At 39.3% G+C, this 26,916-nt stretch overlaps 1 protein-coding gene and 1 long non-coding RNA gene across 2 annotated transcripts in view; both read left to right on the top strand.

The window, feature by feature from the left end:
• NDUFS4 (NADH:ubiquinone oxidoreductase subunit S4) overlaps nt 1-26,916 on the top strand; it is a 47,560-nt gene that overhangs the window by 228 nt on the left and 20,416 nt on the right. Inside the window, exon 2 of the mRNA XM_083818317.1 lies at nt 22,972-23,050. Coding sequence (XP_083674443.1) covers nt 22,972-23,050 — 79 coding nt within the window. The remainder of the gene's footprint in view (nt 1-22,971; nt 23,051-26,916) is intronic.
• On the top strand, nt 66-17,750 carry LOC310889973. The gene is made up of 2 exons (XR_014576952.1): nt 66-5,640; nt 6,672-17,750. It is a non-coding gene; the product is annotated as an uncharacterized lncRNA (long non-coding RNA).

Genomic DNA, 26,916 nt, shown 5'->3' with positions numbered 1-26,916 from the left:
GAGGCGGCGGCCCGCGGGGGAGGCCGCGCTGCCCGGGGCCTGCGGCCGGGCCGGGGCCGCCGCGGGCGCCGCGAGGGCACGGCCGGGCCGGGCCGGGTGTCCGTCCGGGTGTCCGTCCGGGTGTCCGCCCGGGTGTCCGCGCGTCCCAGCTCGGCCTCCCGACCGCCGCCGGGCCTCCAGGAGGGGCACGGGGGGGTCGGCGCTGGCCCTGCCCGGCCTGTGGGCAGCCGCCGCGGCTCCTCGCGGCGCCGCCTTCCCGGGGATCCCTGTCCCCGTACGGGCGCCGTGGCTTTGCCCCCTTCCCCTCCCCGACGTCTTTTAATTTTATGTAATTTTTTTTAGAGGACGCGTGTCCGCCCTTCCGCTGTCTCCCCACTCGCCTCGAAATAACACTGGAAATCACCTTATAATTTTTGGTGCTGCTGTGTTGTTTTTTTTTTTTTTATTATTGTTTTTTTTCATTGTAGAGACCTGTATCGAAGGTCCAGTGCGTGGCCCAAGCCGTAGCTGAAGGTGTGTGCGCATGTTCTGTGTGCGCCACGAGACAAGTTTTTCTGAGCTCCTCTGATCAGCCAGAAAGATGTAGTTCAAGGCACTCTACTGCGATTTTGAGGGCTTTCAGTGCTACATCAATTTTTAAATATAAAAGTGGGTTGTAGAAAGTTACAGTGACTCTTTTAAATGTGTATGTTTATATGTACATATGTAAATGTACACCCAGAAAACTGTACATACATACAGAGAAGAAAAAGGACTACAATCGTACTATTCTTTTACGCATTCTATGTTGACTGGCCCTTTAGTCACTTGTGCTTATTCCTTAAAATGACACCTGTTTTACAGTGCTGAAAATTAATCTTCAGTCTCATAAAAACACTTTGGAACCCAAATATAAATTTAGGAATTCCTCTGTGGTAATGCAGAAACTTACTGTTCATGTTCACTTGTTTCTGCCCGCTGTTTGGTCCTCTGTGGTGCTGATACAACTGTCCCCTGTACCTTGTAAACTGTGTCAGTCAACTGATCCAGGCTAAAAATAGCTTTGTTTGTTTGTTTGGAAGTTTTACCACCCTACCTCATAAGCATTTATTCCAAAACAAGTAGTAGGATGTAGCAGGGGTGGGAAAGGAGCAGCATGGAGGTGTGAGGTAGGGGCTGTCAGGTTGGTGCTTCTTCCAGGAACAGGATCTTTGAAATCATGCCCCAGGTTCCTTCTCTGCCGCAGAAGGAGATTGGAGTGTTAGTGTCCTTATTTTTTTCAGTAAAAGAGAAATTGGAGATGCTCATCTCAGAGGAAGTTGAACTTGTGTTTCACATTCCTTGGGAAAGTCACCTGATCATAAATCTTCAGGTGGCTTGGGAGAAGAGGCAGGGAGAAGCACCGTGAGTCTCTCTTATGTAGAATTTGACACATTTTTGCAATCATTGCATGTTAGAAAAGTGAGAACTAAATTTTCCTTGGAACCAGGAAACCTGGAGTACTGTGTCAAATTCTGGATTGTCCAGTATAGGAGAGACATGCAGCTACCAGAGAGAGTTCAGTGAAAGGTCACGAAGATAAGAAAGGAACTGCAGCCTCTGTCCTGCGTGGAACAGGACTGCTCACTAGGAGAAGAGACTCTAGCTTGGTGGGATCTTATCATTATATAACTGTCTGAAGGGAGGATGAGAAGGAGATGGGTCAGTTTCTACCCAGGAGTGTTCAGTGGTGGGATGAGAAGCAGTGGGCACAACCCGGCACACAGGAGGCTCCATCCGAGCACCAGGAGCCCTTCTGTGCTGTGCGGGTGAGGGAGCCCTGGCACAGGCTGCCCAGACAGGCTGTGGGGTCTCCTCCTTGGAGACCTCCAAAAGCCCCTGGATGTGGTCCTGGGCAGCCTGCTCTGGGCGTCCCTGCGTGGGCAGGGGTTGGGCCAGATGGACCCAGAGGTCCCTGCCACCCTCAGCCCTTCTGGGATGCTGTGAAACCACTGAATTAGAGATTCATGTTGTTTGCTGAAATTATGGGAGTAATACGGTTTATTGTTTGACCATTGTAGGATTAAAGTTAAAACCTTAAAGGAACAGTTCTATTTGCAGTGGGTTTGTTTTGTTTTCTTTTTTTTTTTGTTTGTTTGTTTTTCATGCAAAACAAGTTTCTCCAACAAGTTCTTCAGTTTTTGGAACAGAATAGTAGTTTCCTTCTGATTTTGAAAACAGTTCCCAAGATCATTTTCCAGTAGTCAGAAAAGATTATATTCTGATTTCCATGAGTTATATTTGATCCTTACAAGTACTGTGTCCTCCTGTAATGCAAAACTGAATTTATCAGTGCATGTTTAAGCACTTCAGAATACACATGCCTAAGTTGCTTGGTGTTTCTGAAGTGTTGACTGCTAACACAACAGGGAAATAAGTGTTTAGTCATAAATTAGGAGCACACACAACAGTATTCCTGATACCTTTAGGAAAAGGAAATAGTGTATGTCTAGTTTAAATCACTGAAGCAGCAGTTACTGAGTCCATCACTCTTCTCTCTAGTGGTGACCATTAAGAGGTGGCTTGAGCTGATACAGAAAGTAGAAGTGCCTTTTTTGCTTAGATCACAGTTTTGAAACTTTTATACTGTGAGATCTATCAAGTTTAATGATCTTAAAATTATGTTGAATATGTTCCGAGTTTGACCTCTCTGGGAAGAAGGGCGTACCTAGCTTGTCTGTCTCACTGAATTACTTCAAATTTGACCTCTTTAAGTTATGCTCAGCCAAAATTTGATTTAAGGGTATAATTTAAATAGCACATTTTTTCAAGATTCATGTGAATAGAAATAGAAAGAAAAACAGTAAAAGGAAAACAAAGGAGGGACTGTCTTAAATGTCTTGTGAAAGATTGCAGTTTTGTCATGCGTTAGAGAATGTGGATAGGCTGAACTGGGAAGAGAGCACTTGAACTTCTGTGATCGAGTGACTGCTTCAGTTGACAAGGGAAGACCGACCGATGTCATCTACCGGGACTTCTGTAAGGCCTTTGACACGGTCCGCACACAATGTTCTTATCTCTGAATTGGAGAGAGATGGATTTGAAGGTGGGCTTTTCAGTGATTAGCTAATTGTATGGATGGCTGCAGCCAGAGAGTGGTGGTCAGTGGCTCTGTGCCCAAGTGGAGGCCGGTGACTAGTGGTGTCCCTCAGGGGTCTGTCCTGGGACCGGTGCTGTTTAACATCTTCATCAACGACACAGGCAGTGGGATCGAGTGCATCCTCAGCAAGCTTGCAGGTGACACCAAGCTGAGTGGTGCAGTCGATACACCAGAAGGAAGGGATGCCAGGGGTGCCACCTGGAGGGACCTGGACAAGCTGGAGAAGTGGGCCCATGTGAACCTAATGAGGTTCAACAAGTCCAAGTGCAAGGTGCTGCACCTGGGTTGGGGCAATCCCAGGCATGAGCACAGACTGGGAAAAGAACTCATTGAGACTGCAGAGAAGGACCTGGGTATGTTGGTTGATGAGAAGCTCAACGTGAGCTGGCAATGTGCGCTTGCAGCCCAGAAAGCCAAGCATGTTCAGGGCTACATCAAGAGAAGCATGGCCAGCAGGTTGAGGGACAGGATTCTCCCCCTCTGCTCTGCTCTCATGATACCCCACCTGGAGTCCTGTGTTCAGCTCTGGGTCCCCCAGCCCAAGAAGGACTCAGGCCTATTAGACTGAGTCCAAGGGAAGGCCACAAAGATGATCAAAGGGCTGGAGCACCTCTCCTACAAAGGCAAGTGGATGAAGTTGGGATTGGTCAGCCTGGAGAAGAGAAGGCTATGGGGAAACCTTATTGCGGCTTATAAAACTTTTTAAATGAGCACATAGGACAAGGGGGAATGGCTTTAAACTAAAAGAGGGGAGATTTAGATTAGAGGTTAGGAGGAAATTTTTCACTCAGAGGGTGGTGAGGCACTGGCACAGGCTGCCCAGAGGAGCTGTGGATGCCCCATCCCTGGAGGTGCTCAAGGCCAGGCTCGATGGGGCTTTGGGCAACCTGGTCTGGTGGGAGGTGTCCCTGCCCATGTCAGGGGGGTGGAATTCGTTGATCTTTAAGGTCCCTTCCAACCCAAACAATTCTGTGATTCTGTGTTCTGTGTTTGACAACAAACCAATTTCTGCTGAACTTTGGAGCTATTCATTCCAAAACCACTTAGCATTTGAGACTCTCGTTGTTTCACAGTGTATTGCAGTCAAGATACAAAGATTCTCATTTCTGTTGCAGAAGTGGAATATTTTGTGTATGGAGGTGTAACACCTGGTTATACTATCCATACATTTCTTAGTAATGGATTTTTCTTGTCACTTATCAGTGATAAATGATGGTTCTTCAGAATGTATTCCCTGCCTCATGTAATTGTGTTGTAAAGACTCTGAGGATGATCAGAAATGTTTTGCTTGTTCATTGTAATGGACACCTGAGGTTATGAGAGTGAAGAAATAAGGACATTTGTGTAGTAGGAAGTCAGTTACTCAGTTCATGCTGTATGCTGAAGAGAATCCGGCAACTTGGGGCATCATTTAAATCTTATTCTTGAGTTGGCATTTATATTAGCAAGAGAACAGAACAGAATGAGACAGGAAGCCATTTTTGTGGGAAAATAGCTTCTAAATGCAGAAGAAGCCCATCAAATTGTTCAATTACTATCTTGCTCTTTCATCAGTAATAGATTTTTTTTAAATTTTTTTCCTCAGATTAACTGACTTTTTCATATTACTGTCTTTTTTATCATTATTATTTATTTTCTTCAAAATAGCATTAGCTTTTGTTGCATGTTCTTAAAGTATGTCTTAGTAGGCAGACTTCAGACTTCCCAGAGACAGATCTGCGTTGACCAGAGAGCTGCACAATAATTCACAAAGCTCTTGCTGTTCCTGGCTAATGGAAGCACTGTTTAGCTAATGTTAGTGCTAGCCAGTGTGACTTTTTTTCAGACTTTGAATAAGTAACAATTGGCAGCAATTCTTTTTTATTATTATTATTTCAGTCACCTGTTGTTCATGCCAGCCACATACTGTCATATGCTGTACAAGATAATGTACATGTGGTGTTGTCAGGTTCAGACAAATCAGAAACTCTTGATTTTTCTTTAACAAACAGTAGTTTTGCGGCATTTAACTTAACCAAAATTGATACCAGTGACTAACCACATCTGCATACACTGTATGGGTTAAAATTTCAAAAGATCAGGGGATAAAGTTCATAGATATCTTAACCTTGCAATGTAAGTTTCTTTTGGTTGTTTATGGGAGAAAAAGACCTTTGAAGTATTATATAGTTAACTTGGATTTTACAATTTTATTCAATTAATTTAAATTTTATTTTGTTTTTAATGCATATCAGAGAAATAATGGTGAATCAAACTGCACTACCACAGTAGTACAACTGCCGACTGAAATGCAGAACAAAGCTCCAGGGAGTTTCTTAGTCATAAGATTACAGTGACGTGGAGGTTTGGAGCACACTCAAGGTGAAAGATGTGGAGAGACAAATGGACACAGCAAGGGGAGAAAAAGATGAAAAACACTGTAGCTTGTACAGATAATGAAGATAAGTTTAAAAACAAGACTCCAGGCAGCAGTGAATCTTCATCTGATCTTGCAGACAGCCTCAAGCACCAGTTTGAAAGAAGTAGGTGTTACATATATCTAAGTGTATAGTTAATTTAAAATCCATTCTTTTTGACTCTATCCACACTGTTGAAACAATGATTGTGTGGATAAAAGAGTCTAGCAGTCACATCTTGAGTATTCACTGTGTCTGAAAGCATAATCAGTGGTTATTTTTTATTGTCACATGCCTCTTGAATCATAATCTGGTCTCTCTTTCTTATGAAGGAAGAACCTCTTCCTGCATCAATTTTTCATGCTTTGACAGATTTCTGACGAGTAGGATAACTCAAGTCCTTTTGCAGTACATTACGTAGGATGTCAAAATCGATAATCCTTACTTGCTTCTGTCCTGCAATATTTGACATGCCAACAGCATACTGTGTTATTCATGACTGGTGTATTGTTCATGGATATGCATGAACCTAGCATCATGCATATCTGTACAAGGCCAGAGCAGCTCTGGTGAACCAGAGTAGTGTTTTCAATCTCCTGCTTTTGGCAGTATGGGGAGCAGGGTGAAGGACTGTTCCCTGGTTCCTTTAGGATGGAAAGAGGATGCTTCGGAAAGGCCACACGGAGAACAGGAAATGTAATGAAACATTGGGAACGTTATAATGTTGCTGTCAAAATGAAGAATTCTGTCAGAGATGAGAGAAACACACAACTGAAAAATACCGTTTCATATTATTTAGCCTTCTTCTAGTTCTTGTCCTTAATGTTCTACGGGACTCCCATAACGTTTCTTAAATTTTAGATAGCTTCAGTGTTGGTCTAGGTGAGGAAGAGGATCATCAGAAATATGTGGAAATAGGAGGGTCGGATGGGGAAAAGAGGTGGGAAGGGCCAAAGTTTGAGAATGGGGGGAAAGGGTGAGAAGTGTTGTTCTGGAAATGACTGTTTTTCTATTGTAAACGGAGAAAAGTAAATAGTGCAGGAGGTGATGATAGCAAAGCATACCTGATGAGACTTCTTAAATTGCTGCTCACAGTTGAGCATGTAACTTGGAATGACTTATTTTAATTTTATTGTTTCCTTCACTTTTGGAATTAGAACCCCAAAGAGGAAGATAGAAGGAATGACAACCTCTTTAGTAAGAGGTTTAATAGAGAAAAGAAGGAAGACCTTTAAGGTACGTTTGTATGGGAAGATAGCAAGTAAATAAGGTGTGGGTTTGCTTCTGCACTAAAACAGTTGAAAGCTTTTATTACCAGCTCAGTGCAACTAGTCAGTTTGAGTTCAGAACCACTCGTCGCTGCATATCTTTAAAAAAACATTATTTCATTCTAAAATATATTTTTTCGTATGTCTACTGATCTGTCCACTTAGTGGTCTTCCTTCTACTTTGAGGATTTGAAGAGGAGTGGAGAATGAGAGGAAAAAAAAAAAAAGAAAAGAAGGGGGCAGAGGTGAAGTTTGTTGGCACTAATATCCTAAAACAGAAGGACATAATATTTTCCTTAGGGACTAAACAGTTTAAAATAGATTTTGATACTGTGTTTGAAAATGATGCCTATTTTGGTTTAAAATACAAAAACAAAAATAAACAAATTCTTTCATGGAAAAGGCTTTTATGGTGGTATTTCCTAATACCAAATATTTGGTGTCTCTAAGTTTAAGAGAAGTGTTTTTGTACAACATGTTACAGTGACTTCAAACATGAAATTTATAGATTAAGAAATGCCATATGGATACAAGAAGAAGGGGAATTTGAATGCCAGCTGTCAATAGATAGCATTTCAAATCTATGTGAACAAAATAATAAAATTTGCTTTAGTTGCAGTGGTTTAATATATACTGTTCAGCATGTATAGACTGGGAAAAACTTTTTGGGTTGCAAAATAACCTTGATATTCCCTTAACGTAGGTTTGATATTTATGATTCAGTTAACTGTCTTTTTCCACTGTAAATCTTAAACTCAATGTAGTATCTATATATGGTTGCCCAGGAGATGATTGTTTTGAGCTTGTATTTCTGACTGGTAGGAGCTGTCACCTTTAAAGCTGTTCTTCGCAAAAGCAGGTACTAGCAAAATGTACAAGTGAGATTCAAAAGAACTTAAGTTCCAAAAATGAAGTAACTCAAGAATTTAATTGCCATCTATCTCAATAGCATGCTGCTCTGGCCTTTCACTTGCAACTAGCTACAGCCAGATTATTTATAATATGTCTAGCATTCATGCTATATATCTAGCATTTCTGTTTTGCACGGAAGTAAATGCAGTAGGAATTGTTAGACCAATGTATAGGTCTCAGTATGTTAGACCAATGTACGAAATCTCCTCTGTGGCATTGTTGGTAATTTCACCGGTTCTTAAGCTCATGTTGACAAATGGTGATAGAAACACTAATTACAGTTAATATGATTGATATTTTAAACTTTCGGTCGTGTTCTCAATTTTCAGTATTGCTCTTGCTGACATCTTAGTGACAAATCATCTAGTTAGAATAGTAATAATTTCTACTCATCTGCAATCTGTGGCAGTGTCTGTCAATTTTATTTTTTTAAGGAATCTGTGGACATTAAACGTGCTTGAAAACAATGTTAGGTGTAAGATAAATTTCTGGGAATACAAAAGCAAAATCACTACTCAGTTCTGTCTGGGCGTAACAGGTAGTCTCGTTCGTAGTTATTATGCTTTATACTGATCTTAGTGATGCAGGAAAGTATTTGTTTTTAAGCTTGTGTATTTTTGATTATTTAAAAGCGAACTCTGTCTGCATTTTCTTTTGTTACTGTAAGAAATTAAACTTGTAGTATTCAGAGAAAATTTGGAAATGAAAGATATTCTACCTCCTGCAGCAGCTATTGATTTTTATGCTATTGAGCAAATTGGCTGTTGTATACAAAATTGGCTGTTTTAAGAGAAAAGTTATTTGTATTGAAATGCTAAGCAGGGAAGATAAAGCCTATTAAAAAGAGTATTTAAAAAAAATGAGAACAAGTTTAAAAAAATCTTTTATACTAACAACTTCAGAATATTTTATAATTCACCAGAGCTTATTTTTATAGTTTCATCCATGTACATGTTTTCATTCTCACAACAATACAGTGGATTTTGATATGCTTTTTAAAAGTTTTGTAAGAATTGGATTCTGAGTATGTCACAAAGTACACATCCAAGCAGTTTTAAGATTATGTGCATTATTGTTTCTAATAAAAATACTGTTAAGCTAGCAGGAGGCAAGCTGAAAATTTACCATTGCCTTCTTTATAATACGCATGTCCTAAGAAATTAATGGCATAGTTTTGTCTGAGTTAGTGCAGTTGCTCCCTACTGCCCAGTATAAAAGTATGTTTAGGTACTATTTTATTAACAAGCCACTTTCAAGCATCAGTAATCTGTGTATGACTTAATCTTCCCTTGACCCGTGACTGATGTTGAGGAAGTAAATTAACTTCTGACTTGACTAGACAGACTGTAGGCAGCTCTAGAATGTGTGTGGGCAAACATTTCTTGCAGCTGTTTATTCTTGCAGTGTTAACATGAAAGATCTCATGAACAGCTTCTTCTTATTTTTAAAACTCATATTTAATGTATTTTATATAAAATATTTGAAGTCTGATCTTTTTTGAATGTGTACAGTACAAATATAATTATTCTGATATTGTCATTTGCTATAAATCTAACGAGGTAACGTCCTACTAATGTTCGTGATGCCATAAAGTCCAAAACAAAGTCTTGAGCCATAGAATAACAGTTTAATTCTTCATCTTTTCTGTGTATTTCAATAGTTTTAGTTAGAGATTTTTATGAATATTGTATCTGAATTCAGTAATCTTCAGAAGTACCATTTTTTCTTTACAAAAGTAGAGTTGTATTTTGTAGCTATTTAAAGACCCAACAATAAACAATTGTCTTACTACCATCAGTTAGAACTACTATATTTTAAATTAAGGAAAGAAACAGCTCTTCATGCAGTAGTTTTGACTGTTCTGTCATGTATTCAAGGCATATTTGTATGTGCTGCGTAAGTTATCAAGGGGAATTCTGCAGCAGCGATGTTTTGTCATACGTCAATGTTGATTGTGCCTACCAGAGAAAGAGACAAATAATCTGAATGTTGTTGTCTGAACTGCAATTCAAGAATAAGGTTTGCATTTGAAGCACCAGTTTTGCCTTAAGGGTTTATTCCACTTAAGAATAGAGTGAGTAATAGCAAGTCTACTTTCAGGGAGCTAATAGCTAGTAGGACTATGAAAAGAGACTAGCAAAAGGAAAGAACAGTGCCAGTGGAGGAGAAGAGAGTCGATGTATAAATAAGAGTACAAAGAAACACACAAATATGGTAGCCAATAAAATTATTTTTATCTCAAAGGTGAATTCTCAAAAATTGATTGTAAGATGTGTTTACATTAATAGCTTTAAATGGAAAGAAAATGCAGTAAGATAATTTTGGAACAACAGTGCAGTCAGCCATTCTTTTAAAGCAGACTTCATTTAAGGAACTTGACAGTTTCACATTACCCTTGTACCACAGCATAGTTTATCCCTCATCAGTAATTGTCTGAGGACTGCAAATGTTTGTACGGTATGCTGTAGAAGGAAGTACTTCTGTTTATGAACTAGAGCTATGTAATCACTACTTGCACTCAAGTGTAGAATAGCATTTGAAGTTCTGATGTGGTAACTTCTGTAAAACTTAATTTGGAGACACTTACTTAGGCCACATAGGTTGCAGCCAGCCATTTGTTTTAACCTAAGGATGGGTGGGTTTTGTAGAAGCTAATTAATCACACTGGTTCCCACACAGAAAAAAATGTGTGGTTAGTATCTTTTGAGAAAGTGGTAAGATAAAAAATCGTTCGTTATAGAGAAACTAGATAAAAATTGTCCTTTGGTTTGACTGCAAAGTAATAAGGCTGAAAAACACATGCAAATGTATTACATGCAGTTGATGAATCTGAACTTGATAGAAATTAATGGCTAGTAGGAAGCAGCAAAGTCTTCCGTTCTTGCCTGAAGGGAAGGCAAGTTGGAAAGCAAAGGTGATCTCAGCAAGAACAGGGCCCTCACTGACCAGGACACAGTCCTTCAGCATCTCAGCATGAGCAGAGCTAAGTGCAATTGATAAGTCTGTCAACAGTCCCAGACAAAGCTAAGTGATAAAACCCAGGTCCAGGGTCCATCCAGGGAGTCCAGTCAGGAGCAAAAGGAGCCAGAGACCGGTTTGAAGACAAGCTACAATGTGTGTCTCAAGTCCATCCAGGCAACAGGATAGAAACATGGTTGGAGCCATACTGCAGGTTTGGGGATTGAGGGATTGAGACAGGAGCCTAAATCAGGACTGGACACTGGTACAGTTAATCCTGTCACTCAGGCAGGGAACGAAGACCCAGAGCTGAGCTTAAATGGAGCTTCTGGTGTTCACGGAGGCTGTGGGTGAAACTGACCAGAGTTACTACGGCCTGTTAGTGCCCTCAGGGCCCTGACACGTGGTCTGGCAGCCTTGGTCTTCATGCTGTTAATGTTAAGAGAGCAAGCTGACTTGAAAACTCAAATCATAATTATTCTGGCATATAAGATGGCACCATTGGTTTTCTTCTCTGCATATAACTCAGTAGGCAAAGAGTTACTGAAGTATTACCATAGAATCAGAATAGTTTGGGTTGGAAGGGACATTAAGATCACCCAGTTCCCACCCCCCGCCATGGGGGTAGGTCTCACGAGAGCTGACAATAACAAATAACGTATTTTTTCCACTCAGAGGTGTGTGGAATGGATGAGTTGGAATTATTTCAATGAAGGAATAATATGTACAGGCAGAAGAAGAAAAAATGGGCTGTGGTTAATTAAGCCGTGTGGTATTGTGGAAAGTAGCAAAGGCAGATGATAATTGTGGAATGGTGACAGTTCGAGGAGGAATTGAGAACAATAGTTTGACCTCAGGAAGGAAATTGAAGAGTAAGGTGGCTGAGATGAGGTAAATTGGACAAAGCAAGGGTGAAATAAAATTATCCACAATGTTAACTAGATTATCCCATTGTCATCTAGAACAACTGCTGAGAGCATATAGTTCCGAAAGTGACCTTCTGAATGTCATGTTCCATTTGTGAGCCATTTGGCTGTGATGTTTATGAAGTACTACAAACAAAAATGAATAAACAGCTCTTGAACACTTTTTTTTTTTATAGCTGCCCAACAGCTGAGGCATACTAGCCACATAGATTCATTGACTTTTGTGAACTGTTATAAACTGTAGTTTTGCATTAGCACTTCAAGGGATTGATTCTCTTTTTTACTACAGTTCGATAGTTTACAGTTGAAATGTTTGGTGACAGTAACATAAGAAAACTTGCCTTAATTTGTATGCTATATTTTGTAGATTGAGATTAGCGTAGGATTGTTAGAATATCTGTTACATAAACCTGTGTGCTCAGTCAAATAGGAAGGCAAAATTAAGAGGACAGGGACAAAATACAAGACCACACTATGCCGTAAAAGATTTTGAGTAAAGATTCTTGCATGTTTGCATTTTTTGTTTAGTTTTACATAATTAAAAGGCTCTTGTTCGAAATGCATAGTCTTCCCTAACACAGAGGTGGGCTGTGGAACATTAGTTTCATTCCTCACAGTTTTGGAATTAAACCCTTTGACTTTTGTTGTTCTTGCTATAAAGAGAGCACAGTTTTTAGTTACTGTCTAGTTATGTGAATGCCTGAATGTGTATGTGTGGGGAGAAATTTGACATTTAGTAAGCACAAACAAAGCAAATATGTCACCTGTGTATTTTGTGTTTACTCCCAACAGAATTTTTTCTCTCTTCCTTCTTAACTTTATTATGTTTTCTAACTAGATAACGTAAAATTCAATTGATAGTTGATAGTAAGTTGTGCAGCATTTCTAGTATTATTTGTCTTTCAGATGACTTGCCTACAGAAGGTTTAGTGGTCCTCAGCAAGCTGCGATTTTCAAATTGTGATCTGCAATGAAATTTCTAAGATTAGGTCTTATTCTTTAGACTAGCATGTAATGGAATTGCTGATCAGCAGCTGTACAGGTGGTAACAGCTTAGAGCTCCTCCGCCACCTGACAGCAGATGGACATCTTATAAATTACATATTCTATTGCTGAAAAAGTAGTAGACAAAATATCCTTTTTTTCCTAGTGAGTTTTGTGATTTCAACTACAAAAAATAAGTAAATATTTTTGGGTCATTCTTAGCATGTAAATCTCCTCTGTCAAAAGTGTTTCCAGTCTTTTCACCAGTGTTGGCTAGGATACTTTGAATTACGTGCATATAGGGATCTAAAAGCACTTGCATGACTTTGTTATGAAGTTTATTTGCAAACAAAGACTGAGTTTACATCCTAGAGGTTTGAGAAGACAGTCTGGTATCAGCCTGGGGCTGGCTCAGAGCTGTTTCAGGACTTAGAGCCCTTGTTTGCCTGGGTGCTGACATGAACTGGAGTGAGTGTGGATTTTTGCCCCAAATATTCCTCAGGTCAAGCAGTTTTCAGTGTGTAAATGCTTGTGCCATGCATGTGCCACCTAGTCAATTCTGCTGTTTGGCAGTGCTCTGGAGCATGGTAGAGACACTTGTGTAACTGCAGGAATAGTTTGAGCCTGCCTGTGCTTTCTGTCAGGCTTTTGCTGAGCCACAGGAAGGGCTGCACTGCTCTTCGCTGTGTTCCAGCTGGTGGCGGCTCACAGAACTGGCATTTGTCCTGGGGACTTCACTGGGGTGCCACAAGTGCATGTAATGCACTGGTCCTAGGGCAGTATTGGAAACTGGAGCTGTGCTTGCATAGTGCTGTGGTTCAACTGGTGCCATGGCCGTCACTAGAATTTTTTTATCCATGGGGTAATTAAAGTAGAATCCCAAAGAACTAAAATCTGACTGTTTTCTTCTTAGTAAAATATTTAGAAGTATTACATTAATTCAGTTTCCAAAAGTAAACCAACTTAATATTTTGCTTTGGTAATACCCACTAAGTTACAAACCACAACTTGAATGCTAGAAGTTATTTTCTTGTTTATTCAGTACAGTTAGATGCCCAGTGCTTCTTCTCATAAATAGATTTCTCTAACAATAAAGCACGATCAGTTCGTGCCCTGATTTCCAAACCCACACCAGAAATATATGTTTTTTCATGTGACCTTCTATGTTTATGTTCTTATGCAGTATTTATATATTCCTATTTAAATTTTGGTCTTTTGTTTTTTGGTACATAATATAGAAATTTCAGTACTTTAGATTAAGTAAGTCAGTATTCATTCATTCAGAAACAGAACTTACAGTGTTTATAATTCAACATCGTTTTGCAGGCAAAGTAAAAACTATGATGTGCCAATATTGTCTGAAAATGTAGCTATAAATGGGAAACTTGCTTCTCTTCCAAACCCAAAAGTTATTCGTGTGGGTTCATACTGCAAAATAGACCTTCATGGTCTCCACGTGGACTGTTTGGCATTATAAACTATCCCATATTAATTTATGTTGGGATGTTGTAAAAATAATAAAAGAATCCTGGTAAAAAGTAAAATATCAGTGACTCTGATAAGGCATTGTCACTTTAATTACAGTATTACAGTAGTAAATTTACTACCAAGGAAGCACTATCCCACTGTATTTAAGTTCGTCTCTCACAAGTTCAACTTTACAAGCTGTCTGTATAAAAATGCATTATATTGGGCCTGAATACCATGATCTGTACTGTATCTGACATCATGTAACAGGCAGTCATTAATGTTCCCATTTTACACGAATGAACATTATGCTAATTTGTTTTTAGTCTACTTAATTGTAGTGTGTGACTAGGTTGGATGCTGTGGAAAGTTCTGAGCTGACAGTTTTTCCATGTTCTTGTTGAGAATTTCAAAGTTTTTAGGGTGGCTATATGTTGTGAAGCTTATATTATTCCTCATAAATGCCTTACTATAAAAAAAAAAAGTTGCTTTTCTAAGAATGGTTATCTCATTTGTGCATCAAAGCATTCAGTTCCGCTTCTGCATATGTGCATCCTCTGGTGCTCTGGTCATTCATTATCAGAATACTTAAAACTCCATTTAGACTTAATGAGTGCTTTCATTTTTTATGAGGTGCATGAAGTTTTCTTTAGGACATTCTTTCATCTCTGATGTGATCTGGTTACATGTGCCATGATACCTAGTTTTCTTTAATATATCTCCAACAGTTGACCAAAAGGGGGTGCTAATAGATCAAACAGTCAGATGTGTTGCATGAAGAGGTTAAGGAGCCTTTTTTTCCTGCAACGAATTCAATCTTAACTCCTAGATTAGTACAGGTAAATACAAGTTTTTGCATCTGGATGTCATATATAACATGCTGGTAGCAGTGTTGCTTTTTGTGGAAGGCAGATTCATGCGTTAAGAGTATGGCTGCTTGTCACCTTTTGCTAGGCTTGTGGGACTTCCTTGTGACACTTCCTGGTGTTCTCTTCTGCAAGACTTCAATGTATTTTGCAGCATATGTGGTTAAATAAACAAAAGCATATAAGTGTTAAACATCGGTTGTTGGCAGATATTTGAGAACTTCAAATTTGGTAATATTTACAAGTTGACTGTAGATATCCAAAGTTAGTGTTTCCTTCATCCAAATATCACGGAAGACTTCTGTTTTTGACTGGTTTCTCCAGTTCAACAGAACTGGTTAATTAATGCCATCAACAGAGCAGTGACCTCTTAATTGTCAGAAGGGAGGAGAAGACGTCCCTGAAACCAAGGAACTCTGCTACCTCCTTATTCTATGACAGGATAAGATGGTTGAGAGACTAAAACCTGACATATCTTGTGGTGAAGACTAAAGAATTTCAAATGGCTTCGTAATTGACCTCTCCATTTGTGTAGCTGAGATGCAGAACCTATTTGTGACTTCACTGACTGTGGGTGGAAAATAACCTTTTCTCATAGAAGACATGCATGTGGTTAGTTGATCACAGAATTTGTTTTTCCAAAATAAGTGAAACTTACATAATTTTTTGAATTCTGCAAATTCACATTTTCACTAGTATTCATCATTAATTCATTCACTGTTACTGAGCTAGTGTGTGAGTCTTTTTACAAGTATTTAACAAGAAAACCATTGAGTGTACTCTTTGCCAATTTTCTATGTTTCTACTCTTTCTATTGAGTATAAAATAACTTTGAATTTACTGTGGGACTCTAAAACAATAAGTTGTAGCCATAACCCAGTCTGGATGTAATGTTCCAGCCTGTAACGCCATTCTCAAGAACAGTGCATTTTGAAAGAAAAAGTGACCTTAGCTTTTTTTTTTAAATTCCTAACACCAAAACCCAGAAATGTCATAACATGTATTGTTTTATACCAGATCTTAAAGCTGAGTTCATGCTGTGCTGGGCCATGATTAAACTCATGCTTTTTTTTTTTTAAAAAGTATTATAGTTATTTTTAAGGGAAATGCAGCAAGTAATATAATAAAAAGATAATAAATGATAGGATTAAATGATAATTCTGGAATCGATTATGCAGGATCATATAGATCAAGTTTAAGGAATTTAAATGCCCAACACAGTACTCTGGGGGTGGGAAGGGAGAAAATACCACTTTTGTAATTGTAAACCATATGACATTTTGAATTGTTTTTTTTGGTTTTTTTTTTTTGAGCAAAAGAACTTGCTGTAGGTTCATTCCAAGTTAGTCATGTTTGTGGAAAGACAAATATACCTTGTTTGTGTGACAGACTAATGTGTAAAGAACAAAAAAGGTATCTTCCATTAAGACAATGGCTAGGAGATTTAAGAGAGAAAGTATCCTTGGGGAGAAGGGAGATGGTGCTAGGTGCATCTTAACCAGCTGTAGCCAGTCCTCTTTAATGGCAGAAATAAAAACGTCTTAAGAGACCAGGAGACCTTGGTTTGCTACAATCCACAAAGCTGCAGAGTTGATTAGCTGCATAATGAGCATGTGAGAAAGTACCGGGAAGATTATAGAGAACACGAGTGATTTTTTTTATAAAATATTAATTTTAATTTTAAGTCATTTTGAGTTTTTTGTTTCTTTTGTTTTAAAAGACTAATTATTCTATTAAAAGTCACACCTCTATTCATGGCAAGGTCATGGGTCACATCCTCCCAGAAATTGTACTAACGTACAGTTTAAAGTACAGATGGGGGGAGAGCATCTGACATAATCTATAAGGATTTGTGCAAAGTATTTGATGCTGTCCTCCCTGATATCCTTGGCTCTAAATGGGAGAGACATGGATTTGACAGATGGACAATGGTGGGTAAGGAACTGGCTGGATGGTTGCACTCAAAGAGTTGCAGTCAACAGCTCAGTGTTCAATAACGAGATTAGTAATGAGTGGTGTTCATCAGGGGTTGGTATTGGGACCAGTGCTGTTTAGCATCTTTGTTGGTGACATGGACAGTGGGATCGAGTGCACCCGCAGCGAATTTGCCAATGACACCAAGCTTTGTGGTGCAGTTGACACGCTGGAGGGAAGGGATACCATCCAGAGGGACCTGGGCAAGCTTAAGCGGTGGGCCTGTGCAAACCTCATGGAGTTTAATGAGGCCAAGTTCAAGGTCCTGGGTCGGGGCAATTCCAACCACCAATACAGGTTGGGTGGAGAATGGATTAAGAGCAGCCCTAAGGAGAAGGACCTGGTTATGTTGGTTGATGAGAAGCTTGATGTGAGCTGGCAATGTGCGCTTGCAGCCCAGAAAGCCAACCATATCCTGGGCTGCATCAAAAGCATGGCCAGCAGGGTGAGGGTGGTGATTGTCCCCCTCTGCTCTGCTCTCATGATACCCCACCTGGAGTCCTGTGTTCAGCTCTGGTGCCCCAGCATGAGAAGGACATGGAGCTGTTGGATCAAGTCCTAAGGGGGGCCATGAGGATGGTCTGAGGGCTGGAGCACCTCTTCTACAAAGACAGGCTGAGGGAGTTGGTTTTTTTTTTCAGCCTGGAGAAGAGAAGGCTCTGGGGAGACCTTACAGCAGCCTTCCAGTACCTAAAAGGGGCCTACAGGAAAGCTGGGAAGGGACTCTTTGTTGGGAGTGGCGTGATAGGACAAGAATCATGACTTTAAGTGAAAGGAGGGGAGATTTAGATTAGATAGAAGGAAGAAATTTTTTTACTAAGAGAGTGGAGCAGGTTGCCCAGAGAAGTTGTGGATGTCCATCCCTAGAAGTGTTCAAGGCCAGGTTGGATGGGGCTTTGAGCAACCTGGTTTAGTGGGAGGTGTCCCTGCCCACGGAAGGGGGATTGGAATTAGATGATTTTTAAGGTCCCTTCCAAAGCAAACCATTCGGGGATTCTATGAAACCAGACTTTTGCATTTAAAAGCTTGTTTGTTCATCAGTATCTCACTGTAAGAAAAATGCTTGGGCAGATTCACAATGGATCTGGCAAGCTTGGAATCTCATCACTCTTTTTATTAGATAGTTAAGTTTGAAGGAAGTTTGATCTGTATTTTGAATAGGAGATGAATTAGCCTGGAAGATAGCAGGGTTTATTGTTGCTGTATCTAAAACTTTCTGCAGAGTTTCTGAAGTTTAGAATTAAATTGTTGGTCTATTTATTTAAAATATTTTGTTTATGGTAATTTTAAAACAGAGCTTGGTTTGTCACAGAATGGTAAAAAATGGGACTCTTAAGGTACCAACACAGAAAAAAAAAAAGCATAAGCAGTCAAGAAAGGCATGATGTTGTAACGTGAAGCCATTTTGCTTAGAAAGAGAAATGAGGAAAACAGATTACTGTTCCAGAGGTCAAAGAAAGGAGAATCGTATGAGAATGGAACAGTAAAAAGTGTATTTTATACTTTTACAATTCAGTCTGTCACAAAAAGCCACCTAAAGGTCCGTAGTGTATGTGGGCAGAGGCAAGTATTAATTGGGAATTTTGTGTGAGTTACTTTACTGTTGGGGACAGAATAAAAGGTTGAAACAGAGTAGTCACCTAAGTGATTTAGATTTTATATTCATTTAATTTGAAGGTTAAATAAGTGTTGTCAAGATTAAGGGGAGATATGAGTGATGAAATGATACTTCTTGTCGTGGGAGTTTGAAAAGAGAAGATTGCGTGAAAGAGGTTTGTTTCATGGTTATCTCCTCAGTTAAGCTAGGACTTGAAAGTGCTCTAAGTTTGTGTCACTAAATGGGGAGGAGCTGTTGACTCCACTGGGGGTAGAGAGGCCTTGCAGAGGGTTCTTGACCAATTAGAGGGCTGGGCAATCACCAATATGAAATTTTAACAAGAGTACATGCCAGATTCTGTACCTGGGAAGAGGCAAGCCTTGCTATGTGTACAGACTGGGGGGATGAGAGGCTGGAGAGCAACTCTGTGGAAAGGGGTCTAGGTTGACAGCAAGTTGAACACAACCCTTGCAGGCAGGAGGGCCAGTCATACCCGAGGGTGCATCAGGCACAGCATGGCTAGCCAGTTGAGAGAAGGGGTTGTCCCGCTCTGCTCTGTGCTGCTGCTGCCTCACCTCCAGCACTGTGTGCAATTTATGGCACCACGATATAAAAAGGGCATTAGACTATTAGAGAGTGTCCAAGGGAGGGCTACAAACATGGCAAAGGGTCTACATGGCAAGATGCATGAGGAGCAGCTGAGGTCCCTTGGTTTGCCCAGCGCAGAGCAGGCTGAGGGGAGGCCTCATGGCGGCCTGCAGCTCCCTCACGAGGGGAGCGGAGGGGCAGGCGCTGAGCTCTGCTCTCTGGGGACAGCGACAGGACCCGAGGGAACGGCATGGAGCTGGGACAGGGGAGGGTCAGGCTGGGGGTTAGGGAAAGGTTCTGCACCCAGAGGGTGGTCAGGCACTGGGACAGGCTCCCCAGGGCAGTGGTCACAGCACTGAGCTCCTGGAGTTCAGGAAGCGTTTGGACAACACTCTCAGACAGAAGGTCTGATTTTTGGGTGGTCCTGTGCAGAGCCAGGAGTTGGACTTGGTGATCCTTGTGGGTCTCCTTCAAGTTCAGGATATTCTGTGATTTTGTGATCTAAGTGTCTAACACTAGGGACAAACATGCAATGAATGAAACTTGTTGAAAATGAAACCAGTGCTCTGGGAATCAAGTAACGCTTTCTATTAACTTTGAAATAGTAATATTTCAGATCACATGATATTTCAAAGTTGTTGGTACATAGGAAAGCTCCAGGGTACTTTCCTATGAGAGGTGCAACAAATGGCAGTGTCAATAGTCTGTCATCCGTAAAGCAAAGCTGGTATTTTATGTAGTCTTACACAGAGAGACCTCCATGGACTCCAGCTCCAGATTCTTAGTCTAGTCCAAATGCCCATTTTCAACAAGTTTTCAAACATGGAGTACTTACAGAAAGTTCCAACTCACTGTAATCTGGGGCTGGGCAGAAGTCTGCATATATAAGGGAACAAGGTTGCAAATTCCAGTGGCAGGTGGGCTTTTTCAAAAATTGTGTAGTCAAGTGAAGTGGCCTTTGAAAAATGATGAAGAGTAGCAGAAATTGACTTAGGCTAGTAAACTGTCTGTCTGCTTTTGAAGAAGAAGAGCTAAAACATCGCAGAGAGCCTTCCAATTCATCCCATCTGACAGAGACACCTTGTGCAAATAAATTATCTCCTTCTGTGTGCAATTTTGCCCACCTTTAATCTGATGGGATTTTTACCAGTATCAGTTCTTTTTCTGTTAATGTTTATTTTTTTCTGAAAAGGCAGAAATTTTCAAAATGAACAATCACCTGAATAATAAAGATGTCAGGTGACATAACGCTGAGTGGAAATAAGTTTGGAAGGGCATGGCATGAAATACATTAAATTTTGTTCAAATTGCATCTACATTACAGGGATAATGTATGATTCTGATCAGCCTAGTTACTTCAGTCCTGGCTTACATAAACCCTTCACATGTTCATCAGACCTTTTCACAGAGCAAGGTTCTGAGAACTTCTTGATTTATATCAGATTTTCTGTTCAGAAAGGACCAATTTGATTGTATGGGCCAATATTCTTCTTTGGCCGTATATTTAATAACGTAGTGAATACCATATCACACGGTGCTCTAGAATAACCATGGAATGCTATTTTGATACTAAAATGCCTGGGATGGAGGAAGAAACTTATTTTCCTATCACAGTGTTTTGCCTTGCTTAATGTGTGCTTTCAGCTGCTTTCCACTGGAACTCGTGTAATACTCCTGTTCGAGAAACTTTTAGGATAACTTCATATTGGGCACGATTTTGAAGAAGGATCATCTAAAAGCATCTTCATAGTATATTGCAGTTATCGTTGTATCCTGTTCACATGCCATACTTGTTCGATATGTGCAGATTAAAAAATGACATCTGTGTTGTTCTCTGAAACAGAGCTTTTGAGCTAACAGAGTGGTTATCATTTAGATGTGAAATTCTTGCATTCCCTGGCTTCTCCCAAAACTACTACTTCAAAATATCCTTGCAGGCAAATTTTGTCATTTCAAATGTGCGTCTGTCCATACCAGAAAGTAGGGTGATTCTATAAATTTTGTGCTTTGAGTTCATTTTTCTTGACATGGAGGCTTTCTGTTGTTGCTATTTTCAAATCAAAGATAATTTAGTAGCATGTATTCTGTGTTAGAGGTATAGATTGGTGGGAATCTGCATTTGAAATATTACTGGACTGAACTTTGTTCCATTTGCGTAGATCTGTAAGATTTTTGTGGCTTACTTGATAGTCGCTGATTTTAAATTTCCTTCTATTGTAGGTTTTACCTCGTCAAAACTTTACCATGCCAGCATTGTCTGAAAATTGAATGCTCATTTAGTTAATGTGTTAAATCCAGTACAGCTATTCTTTTGTTATGTGGAATTATGAGTGGCTTTTTCCAAGAGATCAACTTAATATCTTCAAATGTGGCACGGAGGGACATGGTTTAGGGATGGGACACAGATATGGGGACACTGAGGGACATGGTTTAGTGATAGGACTCAGTAGTTCTGGTTGATGGTTAGACTTGGTAATCTTGAAGGTCTTTTCCAACCTAGATCATTCTGTGGTTGTATGAGTCTATGAAGTGCATTTTCACCAGAATCCACAAAAATTGGAGAGGGATTTAAGACTAGAAGATGTGGGTGGATGCATGCATTATAGGGACTTTTCCCCTGGCTACACCTTCTATGTTCTCATTGGCTTAATAAAATGCTATGTAAAGTACACTGTTGTAATTCTTCGGGTGTTGAATGACTTCATGCAAGTTACCTCATCCCAATATGACCTTCAAATTACTGAATGTGAACTGGGCAAAGTGGGGGGCTTTGAATTTTGATAGTGTTGCAGATTTTTGAGTGTCTTGGAACTCTGTTTTAAAAGCTGTGGAGTTTTTTGTGGAGGCAGTTGTGGATGGTTTCCTCAAAAGAGAGGTAAATGTTATCAGTAGTGTTAAATTGCTAGAAGTACAGTTGTAAGCATCCCATAGACAAAATCTCAAAAGTTCATTTGTATTTGCAAGTATGTCTTGTTTCCCAAGTCTGGTAATCTGAAGAAGAGTTGAAACTGAAGTGGCTTAGCCCCTCTTACTGTTCAGTTATTTGTATTCTTGCACTATTGTGCCTCATTTGTTTAAAGTGACCTTAATTAAATGTGAAGCACACTACTAGCTCAGAGAACTGTGCTTTCTGGCTTCTTTCACTTGCTGTTGAATTATTTTGCCAAAAGATGATTTGCACTCAAAAGGCCTTATCCTGACATCAGTGACATAATGCAAATTGATGACAAATTTTGTTTCTCAATTCAGTGATGGGGGATTGGGTTCCATATTTCCATCTTCACTTTGCAGGTTTAGCAATTATGCAGAAGGATTAATCATATTTCTTGGAAGCTAATAAGCTGGCCCATACTGATTCAGGAGTGCAGCAAAATAGTTGTGAGCTTTGCCCACTCAGAGATAAAAAATTGTGTTTGAATTATCAGCTTAATGTTTTCGTGCTGTTTATTGTTTTTTTCTTAAAAAAAAAAAAAGGTTAATTTCTGTTGTTGAAGCCTAGAACTGGAGCTTTCCCATTACAAATACGTTTAAGATTTTTTTCCTCTGATGCCATCATTTTAAGGATCAGAGTTCCAGAATGCTTGCAGCAGCCTTGTATTTTTCTGTCTGTTCGTGACAAACCAGCTACTGTACATTCATATAGAGCAGTACAGTCCTTGCCACTGGCAGTCTCTGTGACAGAGAGCCTGTAGGCTGACATAAAGTGCAGCCTGTTGTGAACTGCTAAGTGGGAGTCTGCCAAAAACTCAGCAGACAGAACTAATTGGGGAGAAAAAGGATTTTTGTGCCCTCATCTCTCCCTCTTCCATTTTTTTTACAAGACGGATATTGTTAAAGTAACTTGTTTATGTAAGATTTGTCTGCCTCTATTTTCTCATTGCATGAATCATTTTTTAACTTCAAGTCTTGCACCGCAGGTCACTGAGCACTTCCACATGGCGGCTGGCACAGAACCAAACTCGAGACACGCAACTCATCACAGTTGATGAAAAATTGGTAAGGGTTTTCTACTGCATACTGCTATGATACAGCCTTCAGGGTTATTTCTGCACAATAGGCATTCAGTATGGTATTCTCCGCTCTTCTAGGAAAGCCATACAAATGTGAACTACAAAGTAAAAATCCTTCATACATTTTTAAAAAGGCAGCATTAGTAAAACAAGTATGTGAAGGAAATACGGCATTCCAAGTATTAAGCAATATAAAATGATGAGTACCTTGTTTATTATTGTATTGTGGTCAAGGACTAGTATGAGCTGTAATTTATAACAAATTTGCTGTTTTTGAAATCTGGATATTCTTCTGTGTAGTGAAATCATACAGGATTTGCCAGCTTCCTAAAATTATCTTCATTAGGACCCATATTACTAAAGAGAGTGTGTAAAGAAGCATGCAAGGTTATTGTTACTATGTACATATACTCTAGCTTTTGAATATGCATGAAGGTTAGATTACAACTAGGAACAAATGCATAACATTCTTCTGCTAATCAGTAGCAGATCAGAAATTTGGCAATCTTTTCTTGTAAGTTCTTCCATAATGTGTGGTCTGTTACTCTAGATGCAACCTGACACTTATGTTTACATTATTCAATAGTTTAATTTTTGTAAGACTTCTGGAGGGAATGCGTCACAGCAAAAGCATGCTTTTCATTGGTTTTCATACTGCTTTTGAATCTTCAAGAAAAAAAAAATCCCATCATATGTACCAGACAGTTCATATTTATCTGCTCTCTTGTATCCCTGAAGCTATGTTAACTACTTACGAACAAGAGGAAATATTTGGGATTTGTATTTATAAATTGAACATTTGTGATGATAACTGCGAGTGGAGACAGCTCAACTTTAACAGATTATTAGGAAAAAATGCACCTATTATAGCAACTCTTCAGGGCTTTTATTTCTAATGTTTTCTAGTACAGGTGTAGAGAGATATTTTTTTTTACCTGCCTGTGCATTCAGCTTTTTTATGTACTTTTTTTTTTTAATTTAAAAATTAGTAACATCATGTCAGGTTCACAAATAAGGGAAGAAAAATGATACTGTATTTCAGTGAGGGTGGTTATTTGCTTACCTAATTTCATAATTTGGAATTCAGGAAATTTCATTTGATGTACAAGAGTTCATGAGTCACTATGTAAACAAGATGCACCAAGTCAATAGACCTACATTTCCCTAAACATATTATGAGTTGTGTTTGTTTATTGTAGCACTGTTCTTTAATACTAAAAAAAAATCTAAATAACATTTTTATAATGCCTTAATTTACAGCGTCACATTTCCCTAATGTAATCTCAGGTGATAGATAGATACATGGGTCTGAAAGAGACTGCAGTGCAAAGACAGACCCGCAAAATAAATACTCTTCTATCTTCTGTTTTGTATTTAAATGTACATTATTCTAAGTCAGGGTTTTTCATTTCCCTGTCTGTCTATGAGAGTTTATCCTTTCAGTTGAGTTAGTGATACTAATTCGAAATACAACTGTTCTGTTCTCTCAGTGCTAGTGTAAATGAATCATAAATGAGGTGGCTATTTCTAATGTCATTATGTGTTCTCATCAAGTTGAAGGCATTCTTAACGTAGTTGGTTTTTTTTTTTTTATTTTTCAGATCAGCCATTGAATCATTTTGCTCAATACTACTGTTTGCTTGTCGGCTTTTGGTACATATAAACTAAATGATCTTTTTATCCTCAGTTCTTTCCAGCATTAAGTTAAATGTCAGACTGAATATTATTTTCCTACGGTACTGTGCATGTAGGCACGCATTCTAGATACACAAATCCTTTCCCCCAGACTCTTGTGGGGCCTGAAACAAAATGATGTCAAATTAGAATAACATTTATAAGGTTTAAATTTGGATATTTAGATATAGTCTGACATCAACTTACAGGTGGCTTTTCTGTGCACATCAGAAAGGAGCAGCAAGAACAGGTGGAAAATGGGCTGGGGTTATCCATTTGCTGTATTCCTTTTGTAACTCTTATTTTGAAACTGAACTCCTCCATGAGTAGATGCTTGCAAGGTAACAGAGTAACACCGTGGTTATTAAAAGAGTCTAATTGCCTGTTGTAATTGAGTTCCCAGTACTTCTGTGGGCCTTGTATTCCTACATGTGCATACACTTGCTAGAACTTGATCAATGTGGATTCCTTTGAATTACCTTGAGTCCTGTTTGAATCTGAAAGTATTGAAACATCCCTTGTCTTGGTAAACGCAAATGAAATTGGAGGAGGAAGAGTATCATAACACTGAATTATTAAGCAGTAGTCAGTTGCCTTCTTGCTGCAGCCCAGCATGTGTTGAATGCAACAGAAAAATGAGCTCTAATGAAATAGTGGAAAATGAACATGGTCTAAGAGTTATATTGTGGATATCAGAAGAAAATGGGACTTTTAAATGTAAAAGGAGTTAAATGCTCCGCTTATATATAGCTAATCCAAGAAATGATGTTTTTGTCACAATTATTAGTCGTTTTCTGTGAATGTCGAGTAAAATATATTTTACGGACAGTTAAATCCAAAGAAAGTAATACAAATTGAACAAAGCTAAACAAAAATACAGTTCTTGCATCATATTTTGAATCTCTGGCCACCAATTAGGTCATGTTCCAAGAGTCTGGACAAATAGCTGGGTGAAAAGTAGTCTCTCAAGACCCTGCTTGTGTTAGGAAATTTGGGCTATAGAGGACAAAAGCTGCTGGCAGCAAATCTCCCTCAGGTAATGTTACAAACAGCTTAACTGTTTGTGTGTATGGAGTAACTTAATGTCCATGATCATGACATCAGGCTTTGGTGGTTTTGCCTAAAATTGGGATTTAAACTGTTCAAAATTACCATGATTTGTTTCAGTCATTATAATTACAGTGCATCAATACTATTGGTTTTAGCTAGAAGAAGTCCAGCATGTGTGCTTTAAGCAGGCTCCTAGTCAGCACAGGTGACACTGCACTGTGGTTGTCTAGTGTAGAGTTTCTAGAGGCTAGACACACTCATGGAAGTAGCTGTCTAAATAGGAAAGGTGCCATAGCAAATTCCCCCCAAATATTTGCCACTAAAAGAACTTTTCTATAATGGTTAAGTGATACCAGTATTGCATTAGTATTTCAAAATTAGACTATATCTAAATATACAAATTAGTATTTCAAAATTAGGGCAGAAGGTATCTTAGGCATCTCAAAAGTAGGATATTCTACCAGTAGCATATATGCAGTGACTCAAAGCAAAAATGAACGTAAGCACAGTTGTAGAGTTTGGTCACTGGGGAGATGCTAGAAACATTGTGGAACAGTGGTTAAGGATCAGCTATTAGTTGCAGCCATCTCACAGATGTTTTTATTCTGTATTAGGCCAAGATGAAATAGGATGGGTTCCTACACAGAGTTAAGCATTTGAGAGCAGTACTATCAAGTGCAATTGACATGGTACTAAAGTGATTTTTGCACCATTCCGGGACATGTAGGCTATATCACAAGCATGGCAGGCTAACCACAATAATGCTATTGACACTTCAGCTGCTGTCCTGAAACTGTTAAATTTTGTCAATACTGTTAATTAACCTTTTTTCAGCAGTGGTTCAGAAGTCTCAGTTCTGAAAATTAGTAGAGGGACAGTTTTCTTCTGATTGTAGACAAACTTGCATGTAGCTGTCATTGACAATACCTTGCATGCTGCAGTATATGTTGAATTTGGCACAGAAAAATCTGACCCTTTTTAGGAGATGAGCAGTTCATATTTTTCAGATCATGTTCACGATTAGCAGTCAGTACTGCATCCTGCAGCAGCCTAGGCCAAAACTGTTTAGTAACTATTGTGAAATGAGGATCAAGAGTCTTAGCAGCTTCCTCTTGGCTGTCCATAGGT

Source organism: Anser anser, assembly GCF_964211835.1.
Source record: "Anser anser genome assembly, chromosome: Z".
NCBI lineage: Eukaryota > Metazoa > Chordata > Aves > Anseriformes > Anatidae > Anser > Anser anser.
Note: the sequence above shows the minus strand (reverse complement) of the source record. Positions and strands in the feature narration are given on the sequence as shown.